This window comes from Aspergillus glaucus (assembly GCF_001890805.1).
Source record: "Aspergillus glaucus CBS 516.65 unplaced genomic scaffold ASPGLscaffold_5, whole genome shotgun sequence".
Lineage (NCBI taxonomy): Eukaryota > Fungi > Ascomycota > Eurotiomycetes > Eurotiales > Aspergillaceae > Aspergillus > Aspergillus glaucus.
In genome coordinates, this window is record NW_019170457.1 from 1,257,216 (window position 1) to 1,272,099 (window position 14,884).

The 14,884-nt window shown below is 49.6% G+C and overlaps 5 protein-coding genes across 5 annotated transcripts; 2 read left to right on the forward strand and 3 right to left on the reverse strand.

Moving 5' to 3' along the window:
• Positions 1-44: 44 nt before the first annotated feature.
• ASPGLDRAFT_33684 (uncharacterized protein) lies at positions 45-3,551 on the reverse strand (the record flags this gene model as incomplete). Its single annotated transcript, XM_022544349.1, has 12 exons — positions 45-310; positions 366-763; positions 834-896; positions 1,059-1,201; positions 1,796-1,942; positions 2,010-2,306; positions 2,368-2,719; positions 2,771-2,867; positions 2,918-2,973; positions 3,026-3,284; positions 3,341-3,416; positions 3,468-3,551. The coding sequence occupies 12 exons, from the start codon at positions 3,549-3,551 to the stop codon at positions 45-47; spliced, it is 2,238 nt and encodes a 745-aa protein (XP_022403490.1).
• A 1,763-nt stretch (positions 3,552-5,314) lies between these two features.
• Positions 5,315-6,641, reverse strand: ASPGLDRAFT_1512194 (cupin domain-containing protein; the record flags this gene model as incomplete). Its single annotated transcript, XM_022542228.1, has 3 exons — positions 6,108-6,641; positions 5,735-6,055; positions 5,315-5,686 (listed from the first exon to the last, which is right to left on the reverse strand). Exons 1-3 carry the CDS (start codon positions 6,408-6,410, stop codon positions 5,315-5,317), a joined length of 996 nt encoding a protein of 331 aa, XP_022403491.1. The 5' UTR covers positions 6,411-6,641.
• On the reverse strand, positions 6,437-9,625 carry ASPGLDRAFT_80711 (uncharacterized protein). Its single transcript, XM_022550082.1, has 5 exons — positions 9,392-9,625; positions 8,261-9,335; positions 7,938-8,202; positions 7,734-7,877; positions 6,437-7,673 (listed from the first exon to the last, which is right to left on the reverse strand). The coding sequence occupies exons 1-5, from the start codon at positions 9,568-9,570 to the stop codon at positions 6,817-6,819; spliced, it is 2,520 nt and encodes an 839-aa protein (XP_022403492.1). The 5' UTR covers positions 9,571-9,625; the 3' UTR covers positions 6,437-6,816.
• A 522-nt stretch (positions 9,626-10,147) lies between these two features.
• Positions 10,148-11,352, forward strand: ASPGLDRAFT_44667 (flavodoxin family protein). Its single transcript, XM_022546070.1, has one exon. It carries the CDS (start codon positions 10,390-10,392, stop codon positions 11,272-11,274), a length of 885 nt encoding a protein of 294 aa, XP_022403493.1. The 5' UTR covers positions 10,148-10,389; the 3' UTR covers positions 11,275-11,352.
• Positions 11,353-11,886: 534 nt separating this feature from the next.
• Positions 11,887-14,704, forward strand: ASPGLDRAFT_121883 (exocyst complex component Sec10 family protein; the record flags this gene model as incomplete). Its single annotated transcript, XM_022540275.1, has 3 exons — positions 11,887-11,998; positions 12,080-14,366; positions 14,434-14,704. 3 exons carry the CDS (start codon positions 11,887-11,889, stop codon positions 14,702-14,704), a joined length of 2,670 nt encoding a protein of 889 aa, XP_022403494.1.
• Between the last annotated feature and the right edge of the window lie 180 nt (positions 14,705-14,884).

Genomic DNA, 14,884 nt, shown 5'->3' on the forward strand with positions numbered 1-14,884 from the left:
CCTTTAACTCCACATTTTGTAGCTCATAAAGTCCGCTGCGACATTTAGCGACGGGGAACAGGGGGGCTGTACATAATCTTTCTTGTCTTGACCGGGGCCCACTTGTAGCGCTTGACCCACACGCTCAGAGCGAAGAGACCGGTCAGAAGGGTGATGGACTTGATACCCATCTTCTTACGGTCATCCATCTCGGGCTCAGCAGCCCAGTTCAGGAACTCGACAACGTCCTTAGCCATCTGGGAGGTGGTGGCGGGGGTACCGTCCTCGTACTCAACAAGGCCGTCAAAGAGGACACGAGCCATACCAATAGCTGTTACAATGTTAGTAAATAGAAATTCAATTCGTAATCCGGAGTCGCAACGTACCAGTTCCGGGGAAGTAGGGGTTGAAGTTCATGCCCTCCTGGACGGAAGCACCAGCCGGGGGTTCATCGGGGTAACCAGTCAGAAGACTGAAGATGTAGTTGCAGCCACCGTGACGGCCCTTGGTGATCAAACTGAGATCCGGGGGCAGGGCACCACCGTTGGTAGCACGGGCGGCCTCCTCGTTCTTGTAGGGAGGAGGGATGTAGTCGGACAGCTTTCCGGGGCGCTTCTCGATCTCACCCTGGTCGTTGGGCTCGGTGTCGTACTCGTGCTCTTCGGCGAAAGCCTTCATCTCGTCGACGGTGTGCATAACACCGACGAAGGAACGCCAGGGCACACGGGTCAGGGAGTGGCAGCTGGAGCAAACTTCACGGTAGACCATGAAACCACGGCGGAGACTGAATGGTGGGAAAGAGCACAATCGTTAAAAAGCGAACTTGGTAGGACGTTCAATGTTGGATTACTTACGCCTGGTGGTCGAAAGTCTTCATCCAGCGCTCATGTTCCCAAGGGTACTGAGTAGCGTGCAAACTGTTCAAATTCAATCGATTAGTCTTCCAATTCTTCGTTCTATCCAAAGTTTTCTTCGCGTGTCTTTGCGACATGGGTTCGGGGCAACGGATTGGCTGGTAGATGTTTATCCGCAGCCATCATCACCATCACTACCATCACCACCACACAGGTTTCACTCACCCCTCCTCAGCAGGGGTCATAGCAAAAGCTTCTTGACCATAGAGATACGCGGCAGATCCGATCGTGGCAGCGGTTGCGACGGAGGCAGTGAGAGTGAGGTAGAAGGGAGAGGATTCGGCACCAGCGGTCGAGGAAGAGGCACGCTGTATAAATTTGTCAGTCCAAACATCAATTGAGAGCAGCCTCCATGATCAATTGCATAGCAATGCTCCAAGCCACCGATATCCAATGGGTTCGGGGATTGCTGTGGGGGATTACGGACCGTTGATGCTCTGTTCAAGAACTGACGTGCGAGGCCCGGAGAGGGCACGCTGCGCAAGACATTTCGTCCCAGCATAATGAGAAAAAAAAACCCCTCCAGTCAAGGAAATCGACGAGGGAAAAAAAGAAGCACCGAGAAACAAAGAGTGGAGGGGAGGGGAACTGGGGGGAGGGCAGTTGGGCGCACAGGAGGAGGTGCTTTTTGGAGGTGGAAGTCGAGGTTGCCGGTCCGTCAAAGAGTTTCTCTTGGCCTGGGATTGGCTAAACCCTCGTCGTGATTGGCTGACGGGCGGCCACTGGGCTGACTTCGGTGAAAACCGCGACGGTTCGGAACACCAGATTGGCGGCTGAGACCAACGACACGGCAACCACTATCACCACTCTATTCTCGATTTTCATATGTCTGTCGGACTAACTACCTCCTCAGATGTCTCTATATACCGTTCCGATGACCCCGCTCCATTCCCTCAACCCACACGACCTCCCGCCTTGGCCTGAATCTCCGACGCTATTCCCATCCGCAGAGTCGCCAATGCCTCTCGAACATGAGCACATCGAGCACTGTTGCTATGAAGTACCAACGATAAGACAGGGAGCCGTCGAAGAGTGCGACCACTGAGTCCCTATTGGCAATCAGAATATCGACCTCATGGTACAATTGTCCCGGAACAACGGAGGGGGAGAACCCACTACACTGGCAGTGGCGGCATCTGCGAGCTGCTTGGGAATTGCGTCCGGAAACACCTGGTAATTGAGCAGCATCTCATCAAACTTTGGTAACGTCAGATGCTCCATAGGCTCTTCCACATACTGCAGCGCGGTTTCTGGATCCTCCGGGTTGGCCTGGACGACATCGAACGACACCCCTTGGATAATCCCGCAACGGTTCAGCTCCTCTAGACAATCCTTGTATATTCCATAGATGGCTCGGTTGGATAGGTGTGGCATGAATTGTTTGATATCGACGCGGTCGAGAAAGGCTTCGTCCTGGGTTAAGTGATCATTGGTTAGCGTCAGCTCCATGAGAGGTTGCTCGAGAGCATCTTACCAGAGCGGTTACCAAATTGCTTGTGCAAATGGTGACGACGTTAGAATAGTTGCGCAGCTTATCCAACCCTGTGAGCAGAGCGTTCACCGCGCGAATGGCATCAAACGGCTCATTGCCACCCAAAGCCCGCTCACGACGAGCAGCAATGGTCTCGATTTCATCTATGAAAACACAGAAGAATGTGTCTTCTTCCTCTTCGAGCGACGACGCAATGTTCTCGAACAGTTTGCCCACCAATTTGCCGCTCTCGCCAAAGAACTTGCTGCCCAGTGAGTGCGCATTGATTTCGACCAACTTACTCTGTGGATAATGCTTTCCCAAACGTATAGCAAGTTTCTGAGCAAGCCCGCGACTGCTCAATTGGTTAGACCTATGGGTATAGAGTATTCTGGCTGCCACGTACCACAGGCTTGTTTTTCCTGTCCCTGGAGGACCCCAGAGAAGAATCAATCTGTTCCAGTTGATAGACCATTTGTTGGGCTTGCGGGTAGAGAACGAGACTGCTAGAGTTAACAGGTCGGGCTCAGTAGATCAAAGCCAGAGCACTGACCCATGCGAGTTATGGCGTTGAGAAGAGTAGATTGAACCGGCTGGTCAAACTGAAGCCTATCCTCCAGTATCAGTTCCGTCATCTTGTCCAGAAAGGTCGGGACCGTACGATTCCCACAGCCCGTCTAGCTCCTTGCTCGGTAATGCCAGTATCTTCGCTTTCGGCGCGTCGTCGTTCGCGTCGGCCGGTTCCTCGAGTTGCTGGGTCTGCTGCGCGCTTTCGTGCTCGAATTGTGGACGGAGTTGGTATGCTTGAACGTCAAGCTCGACGTGCTGAAGACGATAGGCTCCTGATTCAATCTCTCCCCCACTGCACTCCGTGACGAGGATGGAATCCAAGGCCTGCGCGTACGGTTCCTTGAGACCGTCTATTCACTGTGTCAACCAACACATAGGAATCGCAACATATGGGAGCCTTCATTACCAAACGAATAGATCTCTTGTCCCAGTGAAAGGACCACAAAGTTGTCGATGAGCCACTGCGTAATGTCGTTCCTGATCTGGATTTCGTTAGCTCTAGACGCCAACGGGTTGAGACGTAGGCTTCGTACTAAATCCGTACGAACTATCATTCCATCTCCTGTATTCTTGACGCGAGCTTCGACGTGGAGAACTGGCTGTTGGATGACTTCCATGGCGTAGGGTGTGTAGCTATCAAAGTGTGTCGTGCTGGTAAGGTCAATTGATTGGGGAAAACGAGATCGGGTCAGGTGAATATCACAACACAAGATCACCAAAGCAAGATTAGCCTGATTGTGAATGAGAGACCCGGACACCTATTTGCAATTGAAACTTTCTCTATCATCGACATCACAACACTGTCAAGAAACAGAACCAGTGTCAATGGACGAAATACGATATTCTCTGAAGACTCTATATCCTAGGATAGGGCTGATGGAAATACGGGCTATACCATGATACATCCCCTAGTACTGGTAAATTGGACTAGCTCCCTATTAATTCATCGCAATGGCCGCTTTCCCAAACCCCTTCGAACACACCCCGTTGATTCAACTTCACGACCAACGTGCTCTGTTCATCCCAATCAGATTTACGGACAGATATAATGCTTTATCATTCCTTCCAAGATGGATATTTGAGACCAATATTTGCCTCCCGCCATGGCAGACAGCGTCGTTGTTAACGTATTCCGGGTCTATAACGGGCAACTGAACTTGCACGCCGCATATACCTGGAATATCGGAGACATATGTTACCTAGAACGTCTGGTATAAACTAAGCTAACATTCCCAGGATCTTTGAATTTCCGCACGGCATGGTCGAAAACCCGCAGTTATATAACATTGATGAAAACAATGTGGAGGAGGCAAGGAGATTCTGGGTGAGGTCAAGAACCCTCGCTCAGAACGATAGTCAGAAACTACCCCAAAAATCTGAACAGAGGCAAAAGCTCACGACAATTGCCGCATAAGCCTTTTATGTGTTCTGCCACAGCTTCTTTGTCATACGCTGCGGATTGAATGCCGTTGATGTATACCTCCATCCGTTATTTTGCAGCAAAGCACCTTCATTAACAAAGTTAAACCTCGCGTGTCCAATAACAGCTCGGCATATTCCTATCTCTTCCCATTTGCAGCCGGTCAGCGAAGTGCCTAGAAAGAAAATGGCGCTACTCTCGTCTAACGGGATCTATAAGCATTGGTACATATATGCACCAATTCCCATTTATCCGCACCATCGACCAAAGATGGCTGTTAGGGGAAGAAAGAAGTTGGCCTTAGTTGTGCCAACTGGGGCAGGACCTGCAGGTACAGGAATAACCCCAACAGGTCAAAGGCACTGGAAAACGAAATCCCACAGTGGTCAATTGTTTTGAGTCTGAACCTCGATTGTTGTTTGGAACTGGGGAACCCAATCCGGGTTTCTCTCCTGGGGGAGGTTGTTGGCAGGAAATTAATTCTCACCGTCGGGCTCACTACATTGATGTCAGCAATGTGCCTGGCGAGATGTATAAAGGAGCCGAACCTGAGGTTCAAAAGGGGATTGACTTCTGCCATTTGACAAGTTGAATCGAACAACGCTGGAAGTCAGAGATACTGTGTTTGGTGGGATGTCTTCCTTGCTGTATTGTATTTGATCTCTCACGATAAATTGGGAGAACTATCCTTGCTACCTTACTGACTACGACCTGCTTTTGCAATCCCTTACGAGTAGACAGCACCAGTATCAAGCCACACAAATCTGACCAATCAACTAACGTAGGCTGCGGAAGGTCACAGTCGACGTGATACTATACAAACACTGTAAAGACTAATCTACTGAAATAGGAAACCGGTGATGCTCTCTAAGAACCAGCATTAAGTCCCAGACTATTCAGTTCTATCAACGCTACATGTTGCAAAAACGCGTCTTGACTTAGTACATATGGTTGTTAATTTCAAGTAGACACTTTCATGTTAATGTTCTCAGCTGCCCTCAGCACCTTCGCATCGTCCACCACATCCGCCTTGTCTGGAATTATCTTCCCTTCATACCTGCGACCACTAAGATGAACAAACGATTCCAGGCCATCTCCGCTCGCGAATGACCAGAAGCGGACATACTTGTCAAGGAAATGAACGCTGATCTCAGTACCAGCGGGAATCAAAACCGTCTCGCCTGCTCGGACTTGATTCGCAGTTCCATCGATGGTCACGTCGATAGCACCATCCAACACATGATAGACCTGGTGCACTTTCTGGAAGGTAAATGACTTCCCAAGGACCGATGCTGGGTGCTCACTGCTCGACTCAATACTGGTAATGGCGAACTTGCCACCATCACTCTAACTCGTCGTGATAAACGGCCGAGACAGCACACCACCCAGAAGATACCTAGGTCCGGTATCCGCACGTAGATAGTAGGGCTCAACACTATCTGGGATTGTGCTATCATTTTCCGTCCACTCTCCAACCTCGCAGACTGGATAACCGGGGTCGAATATCACATCGTACTCGTCCTGGATGGTCTGAAATTTGGGAAACATGTGCTGCAGAGTATCCCGGCTGTCGAACTCCTTTGTCAAGAGACCATGGTATTTCTCCGAGGCAAAGCGGAAGAAGTCGATCCATTTCCTGGGAGTGACGAGACCAAGGCTCTCGTTCCATGGGCCCACTAGCTGGGGTCGGTGGACGACTTTCTGTATGTGATATTAGCATTGAATGTATGATAGTAGGAATCAATATAACTACCGGAGGGACTGAGCAAAAATCACCAGGCCCCAAGGGTCGGCACTGATTTCCGGCCCATAGCTTGATATAGCCCCTGGTACACATGAAGATGTCATGAGATTCATTGTGATGGTGGAAACCAACAGGATCGCCCAGGACGCCGTCGAAATGGAAGACTGATATTGAACCTTCACTCTCCTTGGCCGATGCCAAAACCCGGACTGTTGATTTCGTGCCGGGGATAGTGAGAGTTTCGCCCTGGTAGGCTGGCACCACGTAGGGAGTAACCTTGCCTGGGGGTTCCGCGACACGAGGGACGGACATTTTCGAATGAATAGTAAGTGATATAGCCCAGAAGACACTTGATGGTTATGAATCATTGTATCGTGAACTACACTTCATATATAGTACAAGAGAGATTGCCTATAGCGTCGCCTTCGGACGGCACCCCCACGTCATCATCGCTTTCAAAAGGATAGTCTAGGACCCAAATTTCCTCCATCTCGCCAGCGTCCGGGGATGGATAGAGGATGCTGGCATATTATGCAACAAATGTCCAGCAGCTTCAGCCCCAAAGGCATATTCATCCCGCGCAAGATTCGGGTAATCCTTATACAATCGCTGCTAATTCAACAGTGGACTGCGCAGATGGATATAAAGCGGCAATCCTTGGTGAGTAGATTCGATTCGAGAAACCACTGAAACATCTCCGTATCTCCAACAACAGGGATTAAGCTGGGAGCGATGGAGTCGACCCATCGAGTACTTGCTGGAAGACGGCCGCGAAATGACGACCAATTTGACCCCACGAGCCACCTCGACGCAGTATCTTTATGGTCTGCTGTAATGTACGAGATGCGCTGTCCGCTTCGTACAGGAATCCGATTCCTGTGATATGCACGCTCATCGCCCGTGAACCGTTGAGCCATGACTGCAAAGCTAGTGAATCAGACGGTTTATCGATTCTCAATGGATGATCTGTAGAGGGTATTTCGGATCGTTTCGACAGCTTTATGTGAGTCCAGATGCAGAGAGAAGCAGCCATCATATACCATGGGTCTGAATGGATCGCTGTTCGCTGATCTCTGATAGACTGAAATAATGCAGCTGCGTGTAGCAGAGCTTTTCGGGCGCTATATCCTCCGTTTATCCATGCCTCAAGCTCTTTCCTCGCTCGTTCAATCTTCTCGGGGGTTGTCATCCATCTGGAAAAGATGCGCAGCGTATTCAGTGGCACAAGTCGAAGAATGGAGACCATGTGATATGTCTTCGAAGTGATGTCTTGCAATAACGGGTACTCTGAAGGTGGTTGTGTTTTGAGCCTGAAATACTCAAAATATCTGTCTAGCATTGTCTCCTGTCGTTGAGGCGTAGACCAGAGATTTCCATCGCGGATGCATTCACACTCAGAGTTATTAAGTGCATGGACCCCTTGCGAGTATATCCAAGAATTTGTCAGTTGCAAAATACGACTTTCTTCCACGTACAACGACAGTAAAACAATCAAATGCGCTGCATCCCCAAGTTCTGGCATTGTCTCCCGTATTAACGCGTGCTTGCCTAACATCTGTCTTAAGCTCGGAGGTTCTGCCATGTGACTGGCTTTAGCAATTATACGAGCGAGATAAAAAAAAAAAAGACTCTTACCTTTTGACTTCGATAAATGTATCTGCCATTCCGTAACATTCGAACTACCCCACAGACCTTCTTTGCACGGCAAAGGCTGGTGTAACTCGATCACGTCAAGGTTGGGCGGTAGGTCAAACAGAATGAAACCCATGCATTCAAGATCTACATTCCGAAAGTTTTAGCGATCAAAGGTAGTAGGTAGAGTCATTTAAGGAAACGTACACCATGTAAAGTACACTAGCCGATGCCACGACTCACGGCGAATCCAATTCAGCCATTGATCGTTATTCTCGGTAGAGATCTCCGTGCCACGAAAGATTGAGCCATGTCTTGCAAGTGCTGGGCGCAACATCGCTAGGAGCCAGCCTCGCTGACATTGCATGTCAATTAGGCATTGTTTGGCGCCATTGAAGAACAGACACATCTGAAGCAAGAAGACGGACTGTGCGGAGCTGAGGCCGCCATTGACTAGTATCCTATTCGTGGCCTGTTTGCCAACCATGAGAACTTATTGTTTCGCGACATCGTGAGAAAGACAGGTTTACCTTAGCTGATACTGCATGCTGTAAGAGCGCCTGTAACGCTATGACGTACGGCTCCCGAGCATAAAGCGTTGAATATTGACCACCCACAGTTATCATCGCCAAAAGTAGAGTCCAGTTTTCCGAAGATGGTTTAAAAGTTGCCTGGTGTATTATTGGTATTATAGGGTTAAAATATTCAAAGTACAACTCAAGGAAGGAGCCTAGAAGCTCCAAAGGGGGGAAGTCATCTGCCCCAAGACCCACGGAAGTTGTCTTCACTTCCTGATAAAATTGCTTGATTTTCTGGTAAGCTGCTTCGGGTATCTGCTTTACATGGCCGAATTTCTCAGAGATAACCGTACCCATGTCCTCTGGTCGAAGATCAGGAAATCGAGGACCATTGTTCGTTTCGGTTCCCGACAGGGTTGGTACATGAGGCCGCATGTCTGGCATGGGTGTCGGACGGATAGAGGTCGTATGTGATCTTTGCAGACCATCCCGACCTGTGACAACGGGTATGTCATCATAATCTGTGATGCCAAATGGTGCTGCAAAATCGTCTTCAGGCCATAGGGCAAATGGATGAAACAAGAAACCGCTGAAGGTGTCTAGTTCCGAGGAAAACGACATCTGAGGTAAAGGTGGCAGCTCTGTGTTGTCGGAATTTGCTGGCGCATGGGTTATACGTGAACTATTGCCCAATTCCCCAAGAGGGTCGACCTCCATAAAATCCGTATTCATAGTACGATCATCTGAAGTAAGCGAATCAGATCCCCCTGTAGGCGCAGCATTTGTATCATCCTGCGTGGTTTCGTCTGCCCTCTGCGCGTGGCCAGGCGTGGGAGTAGACCAAACATCTGAAGATGTCCAATTAGAAATGTTCGATCCCCCTATAGTCTCAGGTGTCGAGGTTGGATAGACGCAGCGTGCCCTCTTATGACTGCATCGCTCACACGGCATGCCACCAATGCACCGTTGCTTAGATCGTACACAGCTAAGGCACGCCCGAGCACACCGTTTTATCCCAGGCAAGTTAGCGGCGAAGGATTGAGCTGCCTGATGGCCATGGATAGCCATATGTCGCTTCAACGAGTCCCTGGAGCCTCAGTTAGAGAGAAGACATTCAACATCAGCTATGTGACGTGGACTTGCCTTCTACGAAACTCTCGGGAGCATATCGAACAGCTAAGCTGCCGTAACGGGTTATGACTGGCAAGATGGCGTTTTAGATGCTCTTTGCGCGTGTAAGACTTCTGACATTGCTCGCATTTGAAGCATTCCGTGTGGTTTGAGGGTTGTAGTTGGTCTCCTTCCATGGTCGTTGACTCCATCACTGGAGAACCCGCGAGGCTCACGAAGGGTATAGATGACGCAACCCGAGAACATTTGGTATACTACAGAAGACCACAAAAAGGAAGCAGCAAACATCTGCTGATTATCGACGCTCGAAGCAGTTGTTCACCTAAGCGGAGATTCGGACGGAGAACACGGAGGTTGATTGCCCCGATGCCCGATCATTGCCCCGATGCCCGATCATTTTCTCTCGGCTTTGCCGAAAACACCTCAAGTGCACAATAGTATAAATTTGTACACTCTTATTGCCCCCATTACTGCCAACACATGATTATTTTCAGTCTCACTGGCACGTATTGGCAGCTCTATGAGTCGGCCAGAATGGGAACCGACAATGCTTGCCGACATGGCTCACTCAGACTAGAGGCGGATTTTCCGTAATGTGCTTGATTACCTGAGCCCAGAAAGGCTCAGATCGCCAGCACTCGTATACTCATATGCGGCTACCTTCATGTTATAGTTATGCTCTGATATACCACAACATGGAAAGCCGAAATGTCCGATTGTGGGTGTCCGAGTGGTATCGGAACCCCACGATGGCGGAGATTGAAATATGGCGGAGTATGCAGTGCAGGTCAGAGTATTTCTATACAAAAAAGACAACAGTCTGTTAGCTCCTTGTCATATTTCTCCTCAATCGCTTCGTTATTACCGACAACATGCACATTCTGGGCCTAGCAAACGGATCACTTCAGGGCAGTTCGGAGATTCTCCTCAAAGCTACCTTGACAGCTGCTCAATAAGAGGATCCGTCTCTAACAACTTCGTGGTTCCATGTGCCTTCAGTTTCAATACCAATGAATCCCAAGCCATTGGAGGGACAATTGGATATTAGTCTTGGTACCATTGACAGCATGAAGGCCGGGAACGACCACGACTCGGCACCAGACGATAGAAAGACTGTATTAAATGCCATTCTCGACGCAGATGCGATCATCATCTCCACTCCGACCTATTCCCACCAACCTCCGGGCGTGATCAAGGCCCTATTCGATCAAATTGGGGGTCCATATGTTGATGCGTCTTTTGCGGAGCTCGTCCGTCAAGGACAGGCTGCTGGAGATCCCAAGTTTGTGAACATGAAGTTTGATCCAACATTGCAGAAGTCAAGGGTCGCGGGCTTTATGGCTATTGGCGGTTCCAGAACTCCTGACCAATTTACCATGGCTCTACCTAGTCTCCATGCCCTCGTTTACCCAATGCACGCTAAATTCGTGGACCAATTTATTGGGCAGAGAGTAGCCGCTCGTGGAGCTATTCTCCTACAGCCCGAGCTCATGGAAAGGGCAAGACAACTGGGACAGAATAATGTCAGTCAAATGGGAAAACATTTTGACGACGCCCAGTACCTCGGGCCCAAAGACGAGTCCAGTTGTCCGAACTGTCACTTAACCAAGGTTGAAATTCTGAGCAAAGACAAGTCCATTGGCTGTATTACCTGCGGTACCCGTGGAAAGATGGTCATTCTTCCAAACCAAGAGATTGGTTTCGATTGGGAAGAGAACTCGATCTGGAGCTGCATCACTATGGAAGGGAAGTTGAAGCATTCCAAAGAGATCGGGGCCTGTGGAATGGAAGAGCAACAGAAGCTCAAATCGATCGAGGAGGAGAAGCATGCATGGCTCGATCTGCACATTCCAAAGGTTCCTCTCCCTAGTGAATCTACTTCGCCAAAGTTATAGTTCCAAACTATGCATATACTTTGTTGTCCCCAAGTTTTGCACAAGGAGAAACTAAAGTAAAATCAATTTGTGTTTGGTCTTCTCGATCCAAAACAGAACAAGAAACTGTTCTCAAAAAGTACAGGTGTCGAATCCAAATATGCCAGTAGCACAGCATGTGGATATATACATTGAGTGGCCACGATAGAAAAGCCCGACGACAACCACCACAACAAGAGTAGATGAAAACCGGACCAGATAGTAAATGATGCATTTCAATCTTCTTACCCCCCTGTATATATTTATCCTATATCCAAAGTTGTATACATGGCTCGAGATCGACGTCAAGATAAAATCACGTGGCCTCCGCTCGGGACACAAGTCATACCCCGGATATGAGAACATAGTGTCGACAATTCCTCCATACGGTTGCGCTTATCGTTCGCCCTTTGACCCTTGAAAAGGGTTAATTCATGATGACAATGTCCGCTACGTGAATGCGCCTGGGAAATCCCGTGAAGACACTCGTTCCTCGGACTGCCTGCCCCACGAAGGCGGAATACGCGAGAAGCAAAACAACCCGACCAAAAGACACCGTTTCCCCCCTCCCGATGCAGAAGCGAAGACGTCGAAATGTCGAAACCAAAGAATGGGCCAGGGACTGGCGGGAAACCGCGCAGAGATGTGTTGGCCTCGCTCAAAATGGCCTCTATGGAGGATGTCTCCAGGGCCGCTCTGCCGGCAGGTGAGTTCTAGAACTGCGGGAAGGGTATACGGTTCGAAGGCAGGAATGGTCGGAATACCGTCATTGTCTAACACTTATTAGAGATTCTGTCGTCGATTTTCGATTACCTCTCCCCCGTCGATCTTATTCGGGTTGCGCGATCCTCGAAGCTGCTGTGCGAGATAGCATACGATGATACGAGATGGGTACAGAAGATGAAGCGGATGGGCTGCTGGAACGAAATAGAAGCTAGGAGGCGTGTTGAACACGTCTATGGAACTATTGTCGATCCGAAAAGCATCGAGAAGCAAGAGCTGGCGGAACAAGGCAAGGGGTCTTCTGCGGCAATTGGAGATGTCGAAAACAACACGGCATCCGCGATGAAGTCGATATCGGATGGGTTTGATCAGATCAAAGTTTCTACGACTGCGCCGGTCGATACGCAGGAGGAGCTGGAAAGAGATCCGGTTCTGGGGGCATTGAAACTGGTCAAATCGGTACGCGGAGAAGCCCGCCAGGAGTATGGAAAGGTCCATGCAGCACTGTCTCCGTTCTACGAGGATATCGTCACTTCCGGCCCTTCGACAACCAACCTCGTCTTCCAGAAATACAATGACCCCCGGCACCAGTCACAGATCCTGTCGCAGCTGCAGGCTTTCTCGAACTGCGATAATAACGAAAGCTGGCGCGAACGAATTGCGAAACTACAAGAAGCCGTGTCCATGTTCGAAACAGCCGCCTTGAAAGAATTCAGACAAGGTTACGAAACGGAGGATATTGATGGGACAATGAAAAAGTACGCTCACGTCCTTTGCACATTGAACGGTGGTGGCACTGCTGTTGAATACTTTATCCATCATAATCATATGGTGACCCGGAAATCTGAATTCGCGCGAGTGGCAGACTGCATTGATCCAGTGACCAGCCGGGTGAAGTTGCAACAAACCCAGGTCTTTTTTACGCGGCTGAGTGTGGCCTACAACGAAGAAGTATCGATAATCAATCGCATCTTCCCCCCGCCGACAAAGATTGCTTCGCCGTTTGTAGAAAAGGTGGGCCAGGACGTTCTATATCCTTTTCTCACTGCGATTTTCGACGAGCTACATCGCACCAACGTCGAATCTTACCTGAATGCCGTTTCAGTTACGTTTGCGCAATGCCAGAACCTGTCCGAAACCCTTTTGCCGATTCAGAATGCGCCAGATAGTTTTGATGAGTTCTTGGACAGCGTGATTACCAAGGTATACGAACCACACATGGAGTTGTACCTTGCTGAAGAGCTGGACCATTTCCGAAAGTGGTCGGACTCTGCTGTGGGAGAATGGGATCGGCAGCTTTCCGAGCAGGCTGCATCGACTGAGTCGTTTTTGATGTCGAATGTGAACCGTCAAGCCGATAAGAGGGATTTTTTGAGCTCATTCAAGAAAGTGATCATGGCTCCAGTCAACATCCTTCCCAGCTTCTCGGGCAATAAATCGAATGAGACGAAATCGGATCAAGACTCCGCTGCCAGCGACGTGTCATCACTAAAGAGCCCGAGCCGATTCTCAACGATTTCGTCCCCAGCCCCCGTTACAATCACAGAAGCTCCGACATCAGAACTCGCAGCCAAAGCCGCTCTCATGAAATCGAAGATGGAAGGCATCCGCTCGTTGTTCAGCATCGAGATAGCTCTGAGTATGGTACATGCGGCCAAGTCAAGCCTTGAAAGAGCAGCACAATTCGTGAGAATTGGTGGTCAGACGGGTGTGGCCGCGAAGCAACAGTGCCAAACGATATTCGTTACCTTGCTGCGCATCCTTGGACAACGCCATGTCATTGTTGGCTTTAACCGGGCAGTGGATCATCTCTCTAACTACCGGCCGCGCGAACAGGGAGAACGGGACCAATCCGGAGTGGAGCCTTTGGTGACGTTTCTGGAGCTGGTCAACGTTGGTGATCTCATTCTCCAGATGGTCGATGTGTTCTACGAACAAGAACTCGTGAGTTCCAGACTGACCGATCGGAACGATTTCCTCGATCCCGCCGTGAAAGAAAAGAAGAAGTTCGAGCAAATGCTCGATGAGCGCGTCGCTACGGGACTGAGCAAGGGTATCGATGTGCTTATGGAGGAAGTGGACTACATCTTAGCGACACGACAGCTAGCAACAGACTTCAACCCGGGTATCTCCAACGACCCGTACCGACAGACCATGAACGTGGGCGTCACAGAATCCGCCAGTGCCGTGGTTGATGTGGTATCATCGCATACGCAAATGCTGGTCGGAAGCACAGACAAGAGCACCCTAGACGTTTTCAACCAGGAAGTCGGGCTGCGGCTCTTTGCGGCTCTCTGCAAGCATCTGAAGCGCCAGCGGATCAGCATCGAAGGATCCCTCCGATTGATCAGGTAAGAACAACTTTATCTTCCGGCCCGCGGCTTACCGGTAAGCTTAAACACTAACACAAAATTACAGTGACATGAATCATTATTTCAAATTCGTCCAAACGCTAAGAAACTCCAACCTACTCCTCTACTTCAAGGCCTTCCGAGAGCTCTCGCAGATCTACCTGATCGACCCGTCGGACGCTAAAGAGCTAGCCACGATCATCGCCGACGCCGGGCGCTTCCAGGGGATTTGGCGCGTAGAGGAAGTGTACGAATTCGCCGAGCGACGCGCAGATTGGTACCAGGTCAAACGAGATGTTGAACGAGCCATGTACGGAATTGGATGTACTGTTATGTGAGATACCATTGCGATATGTTTCCGATTATACCGACTATATAGAATTTTGTTTATTTTCAGCGATATCACAATCATGTCTTGACGTCAGCTCGGCGGCTGCTGGAACGGAGCCAGACGCAGCCATCCGTCGGCGGTTCCACGTTTCAGAGGCTTTGGATCATATTCATTCTGCATCATAGAA